The sequence below is a fragment of the Stenella coeruleoalba genome (assembly GCF_951394435.1).
Source record: "Stenella coeruleoalba genome assembly, chromosome: 1".
Lineage (NCBI taxonomy): Eukaryota > Metazoa > Chordata > Mammalia > Artiodactyla > Delphinidae > Stenella > Stenella coeruleoalba.
Genome location: NC_137169.1, coordinates 43522976 through 43537210, shown reverse-complemented (window position 1 = coordinate 43537210; position 14235 = coordinate 43522976). Strand labels below are relative to the sequence as shown.

The 14235-nt window shown below is 37.2% G+C and overlaps 1 protein-coding gene across 11 annotated transcripts in view; it reads left to right on the top strand.

Moving 5' to 3' along the window:
* Nucleotides 1-14235, top strand: part of TUT4 (terminal uridylyl transferase 4) — a 143278-nt gene that overhangs the window by 28171 nt on the left and 100872 nt on the right. For 5 of the 11 annotated variants that reach the window (XM_079939036.1, XM_079939035.1, XM_079939037.1 and 2 more), the window contains exons 3-5: nt 83-965; nt 6265-6315; nt 6409-6572. In XM_079939036.1, the coding sequence (XP_079795162.1) occupies nt 176-965; nt 6265-6315; nt 6409-6572 (1005 nt within the window). In that variant the 5' untranslated portion in view covers nt 83-175. Of the gene's footprint in view, nt 1-82; nt 966-6264; nt 6316-6408; nt 6573-14235 lie in introns of those variants that run through there. The other 6 variants (XM_079939039.1, XM_079939042.1, XM_079939041.1 and 3 more) reach the window with 3 other exon arrangements.

The following is a 14235-nucleotide window of genomic DNA, read 5'->3' as shown; positions in this document are numbered from 1 at the left end:
AAAGTTTTTTTTATGTCTAACCAATTTTTTAGAAATGGATTTTGCATTTTAAATAACAGATTTTTTTTTTTTAATCCAATAGTTTGCTTGCCTAAACTGGATTTGAAGCAATTCAGACTACTGGAGATCTGCCACTTTACAATATCACAGTTGGAAAGAAGCAGGTTTTTAAATAATGGAAGAGTCTAAGACCTCTGAAAATGAAAATCATGAACCAAAGAAGAATGCTTGGGCTCTTTCTGAAGAAAGCAAAGCAGTTAAATTTATAACTAATCAAACTTTGAAAGCTAGAAATGATAAATCCATAAAAGAAATTGGGACCAACTCTCCAAATAGGAATAGTAGTAAAAAAAATAAGCAAAATGATATTTGTATAGAAAAAACAGAAGTTAAATCATGTAAAGTAAATGCTGCCAGTGTTCCAGGCCCTAAAGATTTGGGGTTAGTCCTTCGAGATCAAAGTCACTGCAAAGCAAAAAAATCACCTAATTCACCGGTGAAAGCCGAAAAGGTACCTGTTTCACAGGCAAAAGTAGAAAGGGCACCCAGTTTACAGGCAAAAACAGAAAAATCACCAAAGTCACTTAATTCACCAGTGAAAACAGAAAAGGCACCCAGCTCACAGGCAGCAGCAGCAGAAAAGACACTTAATTCACAGAGGAGAGCAGAAAAAGCACCTGGTTCTCAGATGAAATCAGAAAAGGTGCCCAGCTTACCAGCAGAAGCTGAGAAGGTACCCAGTTTACTGTTGAAAGAAAACATGAGACAGACAGAATTACAGCAGATTGGAAAAAAAATTCCAAGCTCCTTTACTTCTCTGGACAAAATGAATATTGATGTTGCAGAGGGAGAAAAATCTGCTCTGGAAAACTCACAACAATCTCAGAAGCAACAAACATGTACAGATAATACTGGTGATTCTGATGATAGTGCTTCAGGAACTGAAGACATATCGGATGATTTGAGTAAGTACAAATTAGATTATTCCACAAGTCACATTTTTGGAGAGATTTTTTAATATTAATGTTCTTTAGATTATCCTTAGTTTGATTTTAACTACTTTAACTACAAAAAGGACATTAGTAATATGGGTCTTAGGTTGAAAACATTTATTATGGGAGGTACAAAGCCTGTGCAGATACAAATTTAGTGGCTCCTATAGTTGATGTGTACACACACACACACACACACACACACACACACTCTTTCTGTCTGTCTGTCTCTCTCTCTCTCACTCTTCTTTTAAATGGTCCTGGTAATACATTGCTCATTCATTCGCCAAACATGTATATATTGAGTTCCCATTATATGTTACGCATGTGTTTACAGTGGAAAACCAAAAAAACACAGCCCCAGACCTCAAGGAAGCTTCTAGTTAGGTGAGGGTGATACAGATAAGTAAGATGGTAATTTAGTTCAGTGCCAAAAACTTAGAATCGAGAAAGTACATGATTTAATTGAGGTATTTAGACTTTGGATTGAGAAAATGCATGATATAAATGTGAGACTGCAAGTGTGACTGAGATTTAGTATGACTGCAACAGGGACTTGCGGGGGAATGTGGCAAAAGATGTAGCTGAAAAGGCACACAAGAATTGGAAAGTAAAGGGCCTTTTAGGATATGATAAACAGTTTGGACTTTATTATGAGTGTTTTGAGAAGCCACTGAAGAGTTTTAACCAAGGTAGCACTGTGATCATATATATATACACAAATATATATGTTTATCTTTTCAGCAAATTCTTTGACAGGAGCAAAACTGGAAACAGATTCAATAGGACACTGTTGCAATTTACTTGAGAATTATCATTGTAAAATTCATTTTCTTATGAGATCTTGATCTTAGCGTTACTTAATTGTTTATAAATATTATCCATGTCTGTTTAAATTAATGAATTTTTCTTGGCAGTCTTTTTTCCTGATGTTTCTATGGCTAAAAGAATAAAACCTTTTCTTGATGTATAAACAGAAAAAGCTATTTCTAAATCATTATTTACCATACTTTGAGAAATACTGACAAAGAGTTCAGAAATAGCTTCTTTTTATTTCTGGTGGTACACAGATGATGGTTTATTGACAAACCCTTTTTTTAATTTAATAGAGGTACCTTTGTATGTAAGAAAAAATGTTAATAATTTCATAGGTATGTTAGGACAAGGCCCAAAAAAGTAAGTCAATTTAAAGACAATATCAAATAAATAATAGTACTGCTAGTGTTTAGATATGGCAGATCTAAACATGACGGTATGTGATTGATTGAAGTTGGGAAATACTGGTGCATAAGATCAGCTACAGGGGTCTGGTCACTTGAATTAGTGAAAAATATGATTTAAAGATTATTTTCTTAAAAAGGTGACAAAATAAGGTGACAGAGTGAGGTGGTTAAGACTGTGAGCTCTGGAGTAAAATTTCATAGGTTTTGAATCTTATCTTCCCCACCTAATAACTTTGTAATCTTGGATAAGCTGCTTATCCTTTAAAACATGTCTAAGTTTCCTCATTTTTTAAAATGTGGAGATGGTGCTGCCTTTGTTATAAAGATTAAGTGAAATAATTCAATAGAGTTTCATGTAGTCCCTGACACAGTAGGCAGGCAATGGCAATTAATATCCTTTATTATTATTATTTCTCCGATTAAATGCAGTTTTGTTATTTGTTAACATGGAGAACAAGTTGAAATAGCTTAAGGAAGCTAGTAGACCAAATAGGTCCTTTCAGGAAACTTGTTTTAACAAACTAATAAGAATGAGGGACTTCATGGCAGTCCAGTGGTTAGGACTCTGGCGCTTTCAACATGGGGGCTCAGGTTCGATCCCTGGTTGGGGAACTAAGATCCCACGTGCCACATGGTGTGGCCCACAAAAAGAAAAACCGAAAAAACCCAAAAATGATTTATATGGGAATTCCCTGGTGGCCCGGTGGTTAGGACTCCAGGCTCTCACTGCTGAGGGCCCAGGTTCAATCCCTGGTCGGGAACCAAAATCCCACAAATGGTGTAGTGTGGCCAAAAGATTAATGGATTAATCTCCATTAGGTCCAACTTTAGCTCCCACCTAGCACTTCCACCATTTTTCCTTTTGCCGTTTGTACATTCAGTAAATATTTTGGGTGATCGCTATGTGCAGGTACTGATCTAGTTGCTAGGAATATAACAATGAACTAAACAGATAACACTGTACTTACTTACAGAGTTAATATTCTAGTGGGAGGAGACAGACAACAAACATAGTAAACAACAAAAGTATATAATAAGTTAGATAGTGATAAATCTTATAAGAAAAATAAAACAGGAAAGGTCATAAGGAATGATGCTGCTGTGTCTGGTGGTGGTGTTTCAAATTTAAATTGTCACTGAGAAGGTGACATTAGAGCAAACACTTGAAGGTAAGAGGTGAGAGAGTGAGCCTGGTGAATATTTGAAGGGAGAATATACTAGATCTGGGCTTCTCAAACTTTAATGTGCAATTAAAGTGAATCAATTGGGAATTGTATTAAAATTCAGATTCTTGGGCTCCATTCTCCGAGATTTTTGATTTAGAAAATCTAGAGTCTGAGATACTGGATTTCTAACAAGCTCCGGAATGAAGCTGATGCTGCTGGTCAGGATCATGCTTTTGAGCAGCAGAACCTAACTCATCTTCTTACTTTCACTTATACCATCCTTCCTTGTGTCTTCAACATAGCAGCCAGAATGATCCTGTTAAAATTATTCAGATCATGTTACTGCTGTTCATCATGTTTCAATGGTTTCCCATATATCAGAGTAAAAGCTAGTGTCCTTGCTGTGACCTTTGTGATCTTCGGCACTCCCCCTCCCCCCACTTCTCTGCCCTCATTTATCTACTTCTCATCATTTCTCTCTGTTCCAACTGCATGATATCCTTGCAGTTCCTCAAATGTGAAGGCAAATGTCCACCTGATGGCTCTTGCATTTGCTTTTTCCTTTGCCTGGAATACTCTTCCCCCAGATGTCCATATGGCTAGCTCTCTTACCTCCTTCACCTTCTCAGTGAGCCTTTTGCTGGGTCACTTATCTAAAATTTACAAACCTCACCTCCACCTCTGGCACTCCTTATTCTTTTTACCTTTTTAATTTTTCTCCATAGTTCTTACTATCATCTGTCATATTTAAATTTTTTATTTACCTTTTTATATTAGTTTTATTGAGATATAATTCACATGCCATAAAATTTGCCATTTAAAAATATACAATTTAGTGTTTTTTAGTGTATTTACAAAGTTGTGTAGACATTACCACTGTCTAAATCATGAATATTTTCACCACCCCCAAAATAAACTCCATACCCATTAGCAGTCACTACTCATTACCCTGTCCTCCTAGGCACTGCCAACCACTAATTTAGTTTCTGTCTCTATAGACTTGCCTATTTTATATGAGTGAAATCATACAACATGTGGCCTTTTGTGTCTGGCTTTTTTCATTTAGTATGTTTTAAGATTCATCCATGTTGTAGCATGTAGCAGTACATCATTCTTTTTCATTGCTGAATAATATTCCTGTTATGCTCCTCTTGTGGTAGGAGACACATCACCTCCAGAGAGAGGCACACTATTTTTATTTAGAAAAATTAGTGCTATCAAGAGAGAAGTGAATTTCAGGGTTCTTGTAGATGGCATCTAGAGTGGCTTTTGAGGGCAGAGAGGAGAGGTTTATTTATTATCTATGAGCATTTACTTTTAGAAGTGCTTTTAGATACGTCCAAATCAATTTCTTTATTCAACACATATTATTAAGTGTCATCTCTGGTCTAGGCATTGTATTAAAATCTGAAGGTACAAAGTTGAATAAGATCTGGTCATTAGCATCAAGGAATTCATTATCTAATTGTAAGAGGTAGATAAATAAATACAAATTACATTGCTGTGAAAATGTGAGATAATAGCGGGTGCTATGAGAATATAAAGAATATCAGACTGTCTTCTTTTTTCAAAATTATTTTATTTTTGGCTGCGTTGGATCTTCGTTGCTACGCGCAGGCTTTCTCTAGTTGCAGAAAGCGGGGACTACTCTTTGTTTTGGTGTGTGGGCTTCTCATTGCAGTGGCTTCCCTTGTTGTGGAGCACAGGCTCTAGGCACATGGGCTTCAGTAATTGTGGCACGTGGGCTCAGTAGTTGTGGCTCGTGGGCTCTAGAGTGCAGGCTCAGTAGTTGTGGCACATGGGCTTAGTTGCTCTGCGGCATGTAGGATCTTCCCAAACCAGAGAGCGAACCCTTGCCCCCTGCCTTGGCAGGCGGATTCTTAACTACTGCACTATCAGGGAAGTCCCAGACTGTCTTCTGAAACAGTTGATGCTTAAACTGAATTTTGCAGGACAGGTAAACATAACTAGTTGAAGTAGGAAGGGCCTTGATGGTGGAGGGAACAGAACATGTACAGGCATTGATACTTGGAGTAGCGCTGATCCATTCTAGCACATTTGGTATGAATGAAGTGAAAAGTGTTAGGGCAGGATATAAGATTAGAGATATAGACAACTTAGCTCTCTTTTTTTGAGGTCTTGGCTTAAAGTCTCAGAAAAGCCTTCCCTGACCCCCATATCTAAAGTTTGTTTCCCTCTCAGTTACTTGTTTTTTTCCTTTATAGCACTTACTACAACTTGGGATTATTGTATTTAAACTGTTGACTGCCTTCAAGAGGGCAAGCACTGTGTGTTATATGTTAAAGAGTTTAAACTTTATTCTGAACTCCATGAGAGCCTGTTAAGTATTTTAAGCAAGAGAGTAACATGATTCAATTTATATTTAAAAAAATCACACTGGTGGTGGAACCTACTATTATTCTAAGTATATATTGGTAGGTGCTGGAAATGCAAAGATTGAAAAGAAAGTACATAGTCTGTGCCTTAAAGAGATCACAATCTAGTTAGGAGGCAGAGAAGCAAAGAAAAAATATTGGTGTGGTAGAGATATCCATGAGTTCAGTGAAAGCAAAGAAGGAGCCTCATGTGAGTCTGTGGTCTGGAGTATATATGTTCTTTTAGCTTCTTTTGTATATTGATAAAGTCACTGAAGTGACTTCGGTTCATTGAGTCATCTTTGGGACTTAAAGTAGCTTTATATCATATTTACTTCAGAGATTCGACAAAATGGTTATGTTATGTTACCCTTGTATAGTGAGTCTCAGTCATATTTGTCTTTTTTGATATAGATTCGTTGGAAGAAGATAGGCATTTGACCCATGAAGTAGATTTTTCTTTGTGAATTTTGATATCATGTATATCTTTTACTTTTATCTTACATAGGTATACCAACGTGCACAACGAAGGAAAACATAAAGGAAGAATATTTTTTCTGTATGTGTATAAATTGAATGTCTGTTTTTCATTAAAAAAATTTTAATTTACCAATTCTGATGATGGTAACTAAGTGATTGCTTCCTTTTCTAGGTAAAATGAAGAATGATGAATCTAATAAAGAAAATTCTTCAGAGATGGACTATTTAGAAAATGCCACTGTGATAGATGAATCTACATTGACACCTGAGCAGAGGCTAGGCTTGAAACAAGCAGAAGAACGCTTAGAAAGAGATCACATCTTTCGACTTGAAAAAGTATACTATGTGTTTTAGTTATTTGGAGGAAAATGCATGTTTCATAACTTTTCTTTCCCAAGTACAGCTCTTTTTATTTTTCTTATTATATTCCTTAGGTGGAGATATCATGCATCTTTCCTTCCTTCCCTATTTCCTTTCCTCTTCTCTCCCTCTCTTTCTTCTTTCCCTCCATTTGTTCAGCAAATCCTTACATCTGTGAGTCTGACTTCACTCATTCATCCCAGACTCGACAAACTGTGGCCTATCACCTTGTTTTTGTTTTTTTTAATTGTGGCAAAATACCTCATGTTTTTATAAACAGAGTTTTCTTGGAACACAACCATGCCATCCTTATTATCTATAGCTGCTTTCTTGCTACCATGGCAGAGTTGAGTTTTGAGAAGTTGCTACGGAGAGTATGTGGACCACAAAGCATAAAATATCTACTGTTTACCAAAGCATAAAATATTTACTGAAATATAACTTTGTCCCTTTACAAGAAGTTTGCTGACCCCTGATTTTCTCGCTTATCAAATAGATACTGAGAGCTTGTTATGTTGTAGATACTGTGCTAGGCACTGGGGATATATGTTGGTGAAAATGGCACAGTTTCTGCCGATTAGAAGTTAACGGTCTATTTGGAGTGACAAATAAATTAGCAAATACTACAGGATGTACCAGACTTCCTCCTTTCCCCCTCGGTTTTCTCTTTTCTCTTTTTTTCTCCCATATTTACTGAATATCTCCTATGTATTAGGAACTGTTCTAGCCATAGGTATCTTGTTGCTGAGTACTAATTAATTTCTTAACCTAGAAATACAGATTCCCAGCCTTAACAGTAAAAACACTGCTAGATATTGGAGGAAAGAATCATAAATCAGTCTGTTCTTAAATAGATACTTGGGATATTTGTTAGTATGCATACAGGGAAATAGGTCATCATTCTTGATAAATAAGGAAGGAAAGAAAGAAATGGTATGATTTTGTATAGCTTAGAAAAACAAGATTATATTTAAATTGAAGAAGGCAATCCTGAGTCATTAATAGAATTTATGACAGTAGTCACCCTGTGAAAGTAGGAAGGAATATCAAGGAGTAGAGGCCCATAATGTAGGATAGAGTTTGGATTATATAGTTAGTCTCACAAGATCCTAGTTAAAAGGAAGTCTTTTTTGCAATTTGCTATTTTATTTTTTTTTTATAAATTTATTTATTTTTGGCTGCGTTGAGTCTTTATTGCTGCACATGGGCTTTCTCTAGTTGCGGCGAGCGGGGGCCACTCTTCATTGTGGTGCAAGGGTTTCTCATTGCAGTGGCTTCTCTTATTGAGGAGCATGGGCTCTAGGTGAATGGGCTCCAGTAGTTGTGGCACGTGGGCTCAGTAGTTGTGGCTCGCAGGCTCTAGAACGCAGCCTCAGTAGTTGTGGCATACGGCATGTGGGATCTTCCCGGACCGGGGCTGGAACCTGTGTCCCCTGCATTAGCAGGCGGATTCTTAACCACTGCACCACCAGGGAAGCCTGCAATTTGCTGTTTTACATAGTTCTGTCTTTCCTCTCACTTTCCCTTTCCTAAGTTTGAAATTAGTCTGGATCTGTGCATTATCAAGATAAATATTGAGTACCTTTCATGTGCCATGATCTGGTGATAAAAAGTTGAATTGGGGCATGTGTGGTTTTTTAAAAACCACCATACTGCCTTTCTAGGAGTTTCTCTTAGAGAAAGGCGTGTAAGCAAATAATAATAGTAATAACAATATTGTTTGAAAATAGGATCTTAGACAAAGGAGTAACCAACTTGAGTTGGGGTATAGAGGCATCAGTTTGGGGAATGCTTTATAAGTAGGTGACATTGGAACTGAGTCTGAAGGAATGGCTAGGAGTTGGGTTAGGGAATGGCTAGTGTAGGTAAATTGTATGACATGTATAAAGGGAATGTGAAAAATGTATTTTCAGGGAATATAAGCAGGGGACTGGTTGGGAAGATGTGTAGTATATGAAGCAGGAAAAGTCAGTTCTTGGGAGAAGGAAGAAGTTGGGGTGGAATGGATATTTGATAGTAGTAGGAAAGAATGGCCTGGGGTGAAAGAAAACTTGGAAGCATGGAAAACATTTTGTTGTTGAATTTAGATTAGCAATGATGTAAAATCAGTGTGTGCCAATACCAGCATAGATATCTATAGTTTCTTTTTCTTGTGGCTCCTTTTTGGTTTTCATGCCATCCCAAACCTCTTGTCAATCCAGTATATTGTTAATTAAAGTTTTTCTTTACCAATTTTAAAATACTCATTAAGAATATTCTTACCAACTTGCTTTTGATTGCATCAAGTATTTGGTTCGCAGTGTACTTACAGATTATCTCATTGAGGAGTAAAGATGTAGATTTTTAACGTGTACTAAAGAAGGAATAAGTCCAAACTGTTAGATCAGAAGAGTAAATTTCCCTATAGCAAGTGTTAAATATTGACTAGGAAATACTTAGAATCTCCATGCCCAGGAATCTTTTTTTTTTTTAATTTCAAGTTACTACTTTTTTTTTTTTTTTTTTTTTTTGCGATACGTGGGCCTCTCACTGTTGTGGCCTCTCCCTTTGCGGAGCACAGGCTCCGGACGCACAGGCTTAGCAGCCATGGCTCACGAGCCCAGCCGCTTCGCGGCATGTGGGATCTTCCCGGACCGGGGCATGGACCCGTGTCCCCTGCATCAGCAGGTGGACTCTCAACCACTGCACCACCAGGGAAGCCCCCAGGTTACTACTTTTACTTTTTTCCAGTTTTATTGAAAAATAATTGATATACGTGACTGTATAAATTTAAGGTGTATAGCATGATGGTTTGATTTACATATATTGTGAAATGATTACCACAGTAGGTTCAGCTAACATCTTCTCGTATAGATAAAATGAAAAGAAAGAAAAAAAGAAAAAAAGGAATAAATATTCTTGGGATGAGAACTTTTAGGATTTACTCTCTTAACAACTTTCTTATATATCATTCAGCAGTGTTCATTACATTCCTAGTACTTACTTATCTTATAACTGGAAGCCGGTACCTTTTGTCCATATTCCTCCAATTTTCCCCTCCCTTCCTCTGGTAACCACAAGTCTGATTTCTCTTCCTATGAGGGTTTTTTTTTTTTTTTAAGATTCCTCATATAAGTGATCGTACAGTATTTGTCATTCTCTGTCTCACTTATTTTACTTAGCATAATGCCTTCAGGGTCCATCTATGTCATTGCAAATGGTAGGATTTTCTCATTTTTTATGGCTGAATAGTATTGTATGTCATATAAGTTTCAGGTGTGCGATATAGTGATTCATAATTTTTAAAGGTTATACCCCATTTATAGTTATTAAAAAATATTGGTTATATTCCCCGTGTTGGTACAGTATGTCCTTGTAGCTTATTATATACATAATAGTTTGTACCTCTCTATCCCCTACCCCTCTATTGCCCCTCCTCCCTTCCCTCTCCCCACTGGTAATCACTAGTTTGTTCTCTATAACTGTGAGTCTGATCTCTAATTCATTTATTTCTGCTCTGATTTTGATTATTTCCTTTCTTCTGCTGATTTTGGGATCAGTTCTTTTTCTAGTTGCTTATGGTAGAGTTAGGTTGTTTATTTGGGATCTTCCTTGCTTCTTAATGTAAACATTTATTGCTATGAAATTCCCTCTTAGCACTGCTTTTGCTGTATCCCACAAGTTCTGATATGTTGTTTTTCCATTTTTATTTGTCTCAAGAAACGTTTTTATTTCCCCTTTAATTTTTTCTTTTATCTGTTGGTTGTTCAGGAGACAAATCTTTATTCTAGTTGGTCTACAGAAACTTTAAAGGAGGCTTATCGATATATTTGTTTAATGGCAAAATAAATATTTTGACTATAATAAAGGAATTTTTAAACATTTTTCATGTGTCCCTTCTGTGAAACTAGAAGCTTCATGATACTGAGGACTTTCTTGTCTTATTTACTGTTGTGCCTAATACAGTGCCTTGCACATAGTAGTTGGTCAGTAATTAAAGGTAACAGTTTGCTTAGTGGTTAAGTGTATGGGCTTTTGGAGTCACTAGGTCTAGCACTGTCACTTACTGGTTAGATGATATTGGATAAGTTATTTAACCTCTTTAAACCTCAGTTTCTTTTTATTTATTTATTTATTTATGGCTGCGTTGGGTCTTCGTGGCTGTGCACAGGCTTTCTCTAGTTGTGGTGAGTGGGGGCTACTCTTCGTTGCGGTGCATGGGCTTCTCATTGCGGTGGCTTCTCTTGTTGCAGAGCATGGGCTCTAGGCGTGCGGGCTTCAGTAGTTGTGGCACGTGGGCTCAATAGTTGTGGCTCACGGGCTCTAGAGCACAAGCTCAGTAGTTGTGGCACACAGGCTTAATTGATCTGCGGATGTGGGATCTTCCCGGACCAGGGATTGAACCCATGTCCCCTGCACTGGAAGGCAGATTCTTAACCACTGTGCCACCAGGGAAGCCCCAGATCTCAGTTTCTTTGTCATTTAAATGGATTCGATAAAAATAATGATACCTCGCTTATTGGGCTATGATGATTAAGTTAGATAATACAAGTAAAGTTCTTAACACAGTGCCTGGTATGTGCTAAGCACAAAATAAAGATTAGCTACTTGTAGAATTGAATTATTTTACCAAGTAGGGCAGTTTTTATTATTTCATTTTATGGGTATAGAAGCAGGCTCAAGAGTTAGAGATTTAAACGAGATCAATTGAGATGTCATTTCAGGCCTCTGGCTCCCCATTCAGTGTTATACCAAGCTTTTCTTACTAAAAGATTCCAGACGCAGTCGTTGTCTGCTCACATTTTACGATTGAAAAAGTTGTCTAATGAGTGCTCTCATGACTGCTGTAGTGACTTCATCAATATGCATGGCTTTAGGAATTCTGTGTTTATGCTTTCAACTCCTGAATCCAACGCTTCTTGCCACTTACACCACTCTTACCTTGAACCAAGCCAACCAACATCATCTGGATTATTGTAGTATGATCATAATGGCATTAGACTCATCTTGTTTCTATTCTTAATATAGAAGGCAAGTGATTCCTTTGAAATTAGATCTTGTAATTCTTTGCTCAGAAGCCTTCAATACCTTCCCCTCACACTTAGAATAAAACTTGGAGTCCTTATGAGGAGTCTTGTCATCTGACCCCCTTTACCTCTCTTTTCCAGTCATAGTAGCCTTTTTGTGATTTTGCAAACAGATTAGGCACATTCCTTCCTCAGGGCTTTAGCATTCACATTTATCTCTGCTTGGAATGTCTTTTCATATATCCACACAGCTCAGTCTTTCACCTCAAGACATTTTATTAATAAGTGATGACTATTATTAAAAAGGAGATAACACCTCCCCCACATTCCTATTTATTTATTTCTTTGTACATTTGTTTATTTATTACCTGTCTTCCTACAGTAGAATGTCAATTCATGAAGACAAGGATTTTCATTTGTTTTGTTTACATTATCATCCTCACCTCCTAGAAAAATGTTTGACATAGTATGAGCTCAGAAAATACTTGGTGAATTAAGAAGTAGCTGTGGTTGGAAACTGAGAGAAAGAAGTCTGTGAGGGCTTAATTCATTCTGCAATAAGGACAGATTTGAAATAGTTTTAAACTAAAGAATTGAAATGACTAGATTGAGCTGAATTTTCTTATTTGCTTGTTGCCTTGGGCAAATTATTTACTTCTAGGGATTTAGTTGCTTTGCTAGTAAAATGGGGAATCCTCATACAGATGTTGTAAGGTTAATAGATACTCTATAAATGAAGACTGTATTTATTTTTAGTCTGTGGCAGGACTGTTTCTAAATTTGGGGCAAGTTTCCTATTTAAAGGAAATTATGTTATATTCTGAAGTGAGAATCTTTTTGTCAAGAGTTGCAGCCTATTGAAAGTCAATCTGAGATAAAAATTAAGCATTGCTGCAATTTCAGTGTAAGACACTAGAAACAATATTTTAAAATTCAACATGTATTTATTGTGTTTTTAAAAATTTTTTAATTTTATTTTTTTTATACAGCAGGTTCTTATTAGTCATCAGTTTTATACACATCAGTGTATACATGTCAATCCCAATCGCCCAATTCAGCACACCACCATCCCCGCACCCCCGTGGCTTTCCCCCCTTGGTGTCCATACATTTGTCCTCTACATCTGTGTCTCAACTTCTGCCCTGCAAACTGGTTCATCTGTACCATTTTTCTAGGTTCCACATACATGCGTTAATATACGATATTTGTTTTTCTCTTTCTGACTTACTTCACTCTGTAGACAGTCTCTAGATCCATCCATGTCTCAACGAATGATTCAATTTCGTTCCTTTTTATGGCTGAGTAATATTCCATTGTATATATGTACCAGAACTTCTTTATCCATTCGTCTGTTGATGGGCATTTAGGTTGCTTCCATGACCTGGCTATTGTAAATAGTGCTGCAATGAACATTGGCGTGCATGTGTCTTTTTTTTTTTTTTTTTTGTGGTATGCAGGCCTCTCACTGTTGTGGCCTCTCCCGTTGTGGAGCACAGGCTCCGGATGTGCAGGCTCAGTGGCCATGGCTCATGGGCCTAGGCGCTCTGCGGCATGTGGGATCTTCCTAGACCAGGGCATGAACCCGTGTCCCCTGCATCAGCAGGCAGACTCTCAACCACTGCGCCACCAGGGAAGCCCTGCATGTGTCTTTTTGAATTATGCTTTTCTCTGGGTATATGCCCAGTAGTGGGATTGCTGGATCATATGGTAATTCTATTTTTAGTTTTTTAAGGAACCTCCCTACTGTTCTCCATAGTGGCTGTATCAATTTACATTGCCAACAACAGTGCAAGAGGTTTCCCTTTTATTCACACCCTCTACAGCATTTGTTGTTTGTAGATTTTCTGATGATGCCCATTCTAACTGGTATTAGGTGATACCTCATTGTAGTTTTGGTTTGCATTTCTCTAATACTTAGTGATGTTGAGCAGCTTTTCATGTGCTTCTTGGCCATCTGTATATCTTCTTTGGAGAAATGTCTATTTAGGTCTTCTGCCCATTTTTGGATTGTGTTGTTTGTTTCTTTAATATTGAGCTGCATGAGCTGTTTATATATTTTGGAGATTAATCCTTTGTCCGTTGATTTGTTTGCAAATATTTTCTCCCATTCTGAGGGTTGTCTTTTGGTCTTGTTTATGGTTTCCTTTGCTGTGCAAAAGCTTTGAAGTTTCATTAGGCCCCATTTGTTTATTTTTAGTTTTATTTCCATTACTCTAGGAGGTGGATCAAAAAAGATCTTGCTGTGATTTATGTCAGAGTGTTCTTCCTATGTTTTCCTCTAAGAGTTTTATAGTGTCCAGTCTTACATTTAGGTCTCGAATCCATTTTGAGTTTATTTTTGTGTATGGTGTTAGGGAGTGATCTAATTTCATTCTTTTATATGTAGCTGTCCAGTTTTACCAGCACCAGTTATTGAAGGGCTGTCTTTTCTCCATTGTATATCCTTGCCTCCTTTGTCATAGATTAGTTGACCATAGGTGCGTGGGTTTACCTCTGGGCTTTCTATATTGTTCCATTGATCTATGTTTCTGTTTTTGTGCCAGTCCCATATTGTCTTGATTACTGTAGCTTTGTAGTATAGTCTGAAGTCAGGGAGTCTGATTCCTCCAGCTCCGTTTTTATTTTTCAAGACT